General features: G+C 44.4%; 2 protein-coding genes across 2 annotated transcripts; one reads left to right on the forward strand and one right to left on the reverse strand.

Annotated features, from left to right (window-relative positions):
- Nucleotides 1–77: 77 nt before the first annotated feature.
- Nucleotides 78–1,659, reverse strand: ccdc59 (coiled-coil domain containing 59). Its single transcript, XM_061268845.1, has 4 exons — nt 1,432–1,659; nt 639–1,182; nt 457–565; nt 78–378 (listed from the first exon to the last, which is right to left on the reverse strand). The coding sequence occupies exons 1-4, from the start codon at nt 1,568–1,570 to the stop codon at nt 199–201; spliced, it is 972 nt and encodes a 323-aa protein (XP_061124829.1). The 5' UTR covers nt 1,571–1,659; the 3' UTR covers nt 78–198.
- Nucleotides 1,660–1,856: 197 nt separating this feature from the next.
- Nucleotides 1,857–6,458, forward strand: mettl25 (methyltransferase like 25). The gene is made up of 12 exons (XM_061268843.1): nt 1,857–2,154; nt 2,318–2,491; nt 2,557–2,660; nt 2,729–3,220; nt 3,291–3,438; nt 4,009–4,103; nt 4,182–4,211; nt 4,501–4,574; nt 4,892–4,985; nt 5,156–5,230; nt 5,474–5,545; nt 5,873–6,458. The coding sequence occupies exons 1-12, from the start codon at nt 1,929–1,931 to the stop codon at nt 5,957–5,959; spliced, it is 1,671 nt and encodes a 556-aa protein (XP_061124827.1). The 5' UTR covers nt 1,857–1,928; the 3' UTR covers nt 5,960–6,458.
- Nucleotides 6,459–6,835: the final 377 nt, after the last annotated feature.

The following is a 6,835-nucleotide window of genomic DNA, read 5'->3' on the forward strand; positions in this document are numbered from 1 at the left end:
AGCCCTGAGGGTGCGTAATCTTTTGTTGCCATGACGACAACCTCAAATCGAACTGGTTTTCATTCAAGGGCTATAAAGGGAGTATTTTCACATTTATTACAGACGGCATAAAATAATACATGAACGTTGTCACTTTATCTCACACTGCCACCTAGTGGTAACAATGTACCACAACAATCACTTTCTGGAGCAAAACGTTCATGTTTTGGGAGTCGTTTCTGCGATTTTCTGGATCTTCTGAAGCAAGTAGTCCATTTGAATATTGAGGTTGGGCTGACCCTTCTTGGTCTTTTTGCAAAGCATCTGATAGGTCTCCATCTTTTTTTCTTTGTACTTTTGAATGGCCTCCTCGCGCTGCTGCTTGCGCTTCAGGAAGTCCTGCAAAGCAGAAAGATGGATTCTTCAAAATTAAAGCATAAAAATAGAAAGTCAAACAGTGCTGACTAAGATGATGACCTCTTTCTTTTTCCTCTGCTCATCTCTGATGCTCTGGCACACCTCCAGAGATCTTTGATAGGAAGTCTTCTTCTCCAGCTTTTTCTTCATACGGTTGCTTAGCGGCAGCCTTGAAGAGAAAATTGAAACCCGGTCACATAGGCAGGTGAAAAAATTAATTATATGAACAATTCAACGTTTACCTTTCTGCTACCGATGTTGACTTCTCCGTACTTTCTGCTACCGATGCCGACTCCTTCGTACTTTCTGCTACCGATGACGACTCCTTCGTACTTTCTGCTACCGATGCCGACTTCTCCGTACTTTCTGGTACCGATTCTGACTTCTCCGTACTTTCTGCTACCGATGCTGCCTTCTCCATACTTTCTGCTACCAATGTTGACTTCTCCGTACTTTCTGCTACCGATGCTGACTTCTTCGTACTTTCTGCCTTGGGTGCATCTGTACCTTCTGGGTCAGAACCAGCCTTCTCCTCCATACTTTCCTCGTTTGGTTTCTCCTGGCTCTTTGCGTTTCTCATTTTGACCCGGTTCATTCTGTTTGTCCTTATCTCGTTTTTCAGCTTTTCCGCTTCGGCCATGTACAAATGCTTGAGGTGCTCCGGGTACTGATCGTAGTACATGGCTGACGAGGATGTCTGCGTGTTTGGTTTCTTTCTCTCCTTTCGCAAAATCTTGTTGTAGTTATGCTTAACTTTCTCTTTCCGATCAAAAGCAAAACCTTGACCTGGGAAATGGAGATAAAATCATGTCAGATAGTGGTTGCGGTTATTAAAATTGTAGATACTTTTGTGAGCATTTGTCCTTAATTTGTTAGCTTTCTTTCTTTTGCACGCATTTTGTCAAGAGGGGTATGATATTCTAATAAAATTATGGAAGAAATTATCATGCATATGATTTGGAATGTATCAAAGGGTCAACCTCAAGACAAAATTTAAACAACATTTTACGAGCAAAACTTGAAGCCGAAGCTCACCTTCTTGAATGCTTCCTTGAAATACTTTGTCTTCTGGAATCCATTTCTTCTTTCTGACGCCGGCATTTTGTGGCTTCCTCCAGTTTCCTTCTTTCCGTGGAACGTAACCTGTCTTCGTTTTCGAATTTGTCGGTGCCATTTGGACCCGAGAATTGTGAAATGTTTACATGTGACACAAGTGCTAAAAGTGCGCTTTAGCTTCAGTCGCGGGATTGTGACGTAACACCGTAGACATGACTAAACAAACTCAGATCTTCAGGGATTATCAACTCCAGAATTCGAAATAAACATTAGCACAAAACAATTATAATTACATTGATAATATGAAATTAAATTATCATGTATTAATATCTAAAACATAAACACTCAAAACATCATGTTTGTACACGAGTGGGACATCGATGATTTCTTTATCAACTACTTATGCCTGGATCATATCGGAAGTAGATGACTGACATGAATTGCTACTATTCGCCTCATTTTTCTCGTTTTTCACTATGATTCCCTCGTCCATCAGCCTTGGAGAGTTGCGGCAACGCATAGATGAAGTCGTGCGTTTTCTCGAGGTCACTCTGAGCATCGCAAACGCGCACACGGTGGAGTTTTACACGCACGACGTGTGGAGTCGTTTCGTGGCCGTGTCGCCTGAGGAAGTGCTGAATGCACTTGGCTTAAATGGCCATAAGGGGGAGCCAGAGATCCAAAACCAAATTGGATACAACGGTATTGCGTTGATACTGTATTGCTTCTGAACACATTTATGTTGACATTTTATGATTTAACATTACTATAATAATATTTACATTAAATAAATTGAACTACAATATTCTGTGCTTATGCATATGTCCATAATATGAAATTAAAACTTTTTTTTCCCCCCAAACAGAGCAATTGAAGACTTCATTTGGGTTTTGCCAAGACACAAACAGGCTAGTTGACGCACATAACATGTTGCGTTCAGCTAAGGCCCACTCACTACCTGGCCTAGGGGTCTGCATGAGCCGGGATGAGCTTTTGGAGGCCCTCAGACAAAAGCCAACGGAGTTAGGCGCTGAGACGGGTATGACGGTGATGTTCATTCGGATGTAACGGTTTGAAAGCTTGTAAAAAAAATTTCTCTCTTAGGTGTTGAATTGGAGCCGGATGAGTTCATGAACACGAAAAAGTCACATGAGGTGCAGTCCATGGCGGAGGTGGTGGACTGTTTGGCCAAGCGCTGTGGAGTCAAACAGGAAAGTGTCATTTTTGAACCCTCCGTTGGTTTGTATTACATCTGATAAGCATCGTGTGCATCGTGCAGGTGATAGACGTGGGCTCGGGGAAGGGCTACCTGAGCTCCTTCCTTTCCCTGCAGCATGACCTTCGCGTCTTCGGCATTGACTCATCTAGCACCAACACCCACGGGGCCCAGGAGAGGAACCGCAAATTGAAAAAGTTCTCCAAAGTGTACCAGAAACACAGGAAGGCTGCGAAAGGAGAACCAGATCACCAGTTGGTCACAGAAATCAAAGCTGCAGAAGATAGAGAAGAGTCGCAGGAGGATAAGATGCAGTTGTCAGACCCGAACCCCACAGAGGAGCTGTTCTTAAGCGCCATGACATTGGAGGTGTTACAGACTGGCAGAACTTCCCCCAGCTCACTGACTGATGAGGAGAGGCAGAGGAGGAAGCGGGAGAACCTTGAAAAGAAAGCCCAGAGTCGAACCGGCGCGACCGGTGCCGTCTTTTCGCCGCTCACCTCCTACGTTACCGCCGAAACGGAGCTGAGGGAGCTCATCAGCGAGCTTGAAGTGAGCTCGTCCCACATATGGACTTTCCATCTGCTATACTTTTGTTTTAAATCTCTCCTCCCGACGCCAGGATGCAGTCCTGGTGGGCCTGCACACGTGCGGTGACCTGGCGCCCAGCATGCTCCGAATGTTTGTGGCTAAAGCAGAGCTGCTTGCGGTCTGCAGCGTGGGATGTTGCTACAACAAGCTCTCGGAGGAGTTCGAGGCAGACACACAGGGTGGGAAGGAATATTATTGGCAGAAAATACTCAACGGTGTGTTTTTACTGCTGCGGGAGCTGAGGTTCGGAGCCAAACTGCTACTTGAGTCCAAGTTAATTCATTCACTGCCATTGACGGCTATAGACATCAAAACATCCATTTTAATTGGGCGGGCAGTGAATGAGTCAATATGCAATCTAGTTGTAAAAATTTAAGGGGGTGTGGAATAATGACAAGCTAACTTTGCTAACCCTAACCTATCATTTGAGTGCATGACTATGTTTTCCGAGCAACGAGTTGGGTCGGAATCAGTTGCATCATCTGCAGACGTAATTAATTAGCTAAATCTCCACCGAAACCACACACATGCATGTTTTCCTTGAGTTTTCCATTTCCACTAATTAGCCGAGGAATAACTCTCAGTTCTTGACTTTTAACATTGTCAATCAGTTAGCATTCGAAATTAACTCATTCACTCCCATTGACGGCAATAGACGTCGTTTTAACTGGCCTGGCAGTGAATAAGTCAAGAATGAATAATTGCGCTTTACGATCACCTCATCAAAAAACTTCTGCGGCCCTCCACAGAGCGTTCAAGTGGAGCGTTCGGGTTCCCTCTGAGTCAGCACCTCCGCCGCCTCTCGTGGTTCTGCGGCAGAAACGCCAGGATGTCAGCATGCTTGGTGAGTCGCGCAAGTCATGTACGTAAAGAGTGTGACGATTCTCTCACGCTGCGTTTCCTTCCTCGCTGCCAACAACAGGCGCTGGAAAGAGTTGCAGTGGGCCATGGGGTAAGTGACCCAGTGTTTGTTTGTGTGACTGTCAATAAGTCAAACAAAAATCCATCAAGTCATTGTTCGTCACCGACTTCATTGTTTCGAGAGCGTTTGTTTGGGGGGATGCGGCGCTAGCGGCTCCAGGCCAAAGTCGGTACTTGACGCCAGCTGCCATTAATATGGAATGTTTATAAATATTAATGCAATGACTCCATGGGGGAGAGGGGGGTAGCTGAATGCAAAAACAGACTTGATTGAAACCCACATGGCTCATCTGCTGGCTTTTGTTGTTCTTACACACAAGATTCAGATGGATTCGCTTTTCTACCGGGCGGTCCTGCATGTTATTCTTCGGGATCACTACGGCGCTTATAAAAGGTAACAGGAACAGGAAGTAGAGTTATTTACGGCACCACTGAGTTGAAGTGTGAAGATTTGTGCTTGTGGAAACGTTTTTATGCACTCCTAATGTTCAGTAATGATTTTTTCTTATTAGTTCTCAAAAAAACCCACAATATTATTATTTTTTCTAGAATTATTTGACAGTAATTTGTATATTCTTCTCTAATTAATTTCCTTATTTAGAAAGGACATATGAACAAATGTAGAGTGTAGACAATTTAACACGACTCGCAGGTGTGTATATTTTTTATCATCTGCAAAGAGCGACTATTATTACAGCTTTTTCTCCTTAGTGAAAAGCGAGTGGGAAACGTCTACGCCAAGGCGAAATCCTTTGTGGATTACGTTCGACGGGCTCTTCGCAAGCTGGACCTGGATGATTCAAAGGTCAAAATCGCAATATTTCTCATTTATATTCAATTTTTGATATCATGTCAAATGTCACCACCACTGTAAAAGGATACTGCAAGGCTATTTCGGCTTCATTTGTCTTGTGGTTGCCACGGTAACCACAAGCCAAATGGTGACACAGCCCTTAATGATAGTTTCCCTTCCAGCTTTCCGAGGAAGACATTCAGCAGTACCACGACGCACACGCGCCGCGCTGGCCTGAGATCCGCGCTTTTAATCTGGTGAGCCATTTGCACAGCCGCCCGCGTCCACTTCGGGTAAAAAACCTTTTCATGCCTTCTCGTAAAACCCAATAAATTGCCTGCCGTTAAATTAGCTCATGACGGCCGGTCGGATGGGGCATGAGGGTTGCGATGATGCTACGCTGAACTGCGAAATGACTTTCGGGGAGCTAGTGGCAGCTGGTTTTGATGTGTAAATGGTGAGCTGTAAAAAAACTGATTCTGGTTCTTGTGCACGTGTAGTTGAAGGTGACCCTGGCGCCTTGCATTGAAGGTCTCATTCTCCTGGACCGCCTCTGCTACCTGAAAGAACAGGTAATTAGACTCCCATAGTAAATTGTTCTCTTTCCACCCGGCACTACCGAGGGGTTTACAGAGAAGGGGAACATAAACGGGTATTCTGAGATACTTCTTGGGCCTTAATAAAGCATCGAACAACTGACTTCCTGCTGGGAAAAAGGCTTTCCATTGGGATGCTCAATCAAATTTTAATCGTAATTTCAATTTTGAAATGAACCTGATTGTTTACATTTAAAATGCATTTGGTGCATATCCAATCAAGATCGATAAGCTAGCTAGCCAGACAGACAAGTTAATAGATAAACCGCCTAATTCCCAAATTTTCCTTTTTTTTTTTTGCAGAACCAGGGATCTTTCTCTGCGTTGGTGCAACTGTTCGACCCGCTTCTGTCGCCAAGATGTTACGCCATTGTGGCGCTGAAAGACTGATGATCTATTTTTATACATCAGTCATCGATTGGACTATTAGCCTCGCTCCACAAGTCATGTAACACGTGCTGGAAAACAGCTGGAAAAAGCGCCATGAAGTCCCGTTTGATTGAGCTGTGTCATTTTTTTTTTTCTTCATCTTGATGCTGGAGCGTGGCAGTCGCTGGGCCTATTGGGGGTGTTTTAGGCCGAGACCTGGATGGCCACGCAGGTCTGGAAAGACCATCGTCAGACTCCCTAGTGTCGTAGGAAGAGGCCTTGACCTCTTTAATCTGTACAGCTGTTTTGTTCGCTCCCTTAATAAATCTTATATGCTTGGAAAGGAATATTGTTGGGGTGCAGATGCATGAATTATGAACGCAATCAGACGCCCTGTGGAGCTGCAGCGTTCGGGGTGAGCGCAAACGTCTTGCCGCTTTTGCACTATTTTCACACTTTGTAAAAAAAACCGGTTGGAAATGACATCCAATAAATATGATTGAACTCTTTCAAAACAAAATGGCTTCCTGTCGTGCACATCAGGGTGCTTGACATTAATACCATCAGTGGAGAACGAGACTCCGCCTTGCAGCTGTGATTATCCATTTCCTCCGTGATGTTTATCTGCAGGGGTGAAGAAGCAGTGGTTCCGGAGTAAATAGCATGAGAGGGGAAATCACTCGCTATGTTTGGCCTACAGCGCGCCGGCGTATCTACGCAAGTATCTACGGAAATGCTCCCCGTGGCAAATGGTTTGATCACTTTTTCCCACGTAGCTCTTAAATTAGACGGAGAGAATTTTGACTAAGTGAAACAAACACGTTTGCTTGTATTTACTTTAATGAGAATATTTCCCTCCAGGCAAGGCGAGTAAATAAACTTCTTGTAATATGTTGA

The sequence above is a fragment of the Syngnathus typhle genome, linkage group LG21 (genome assembly GCF_033458585.1).
Source record: "Syngnathus typhle isolate RoL2023-S1 ecotype Sweden linkage group LG21, RoL_Styp_1.0, whole genome shotgun sequence".
NCBI lineage: Eukaryota > Metazoa > Chordata > Actinopteri > Syngnathiformes > Syngnathidae > Syngnathus > Syngnathus typhle.

Bases quoted from the DNA above. Each gene is read 5' to 3' on its own strand.
- ccdc59 (XM_061268845.1), bottom strand. From the start codon at position 1,570: ATGGCACCGACAAATTCGAAAACGAAGACAGGTTACGTTCCACGGAAA. The intron at 566-638 runs GTAAACGTTGAA...TTTCTCTTCAAG, and splicing joins TCAACATCGGTAGCAGAAAG to GCTGCCGCTAAGCAACCGTA. The intron at 379-456 runs GTCATCATCTTA...TCTGCTTTGCAG, and splicing joins AGCAGAGGAAAAAGAAAGAG to GACTTCCTGAAGCGCAAGCA.
- mettl25 (XM_061268843.1), top strand. From the start codon at position 1,929: ATGATTCCCTCGTCCATCAGCCTTGGAGAGTTGCGGCAACGCATAGAT. The intron at 2,661-2,728 runs CAGGAAAGTGTC...GTGTGCATCGTG, and splicing joins CCAAGCGCTGTGGAGTCAAA to CAGGTGATAGACGTGGGCTC. The intron at 3,221-3,290 runs GTGAGCTCGTCC...TCCCGACGCCAG, and splicing joins AGCTCATCAGCGAGCTTGAA to GATGCAGTCCTGGTGGGCCT.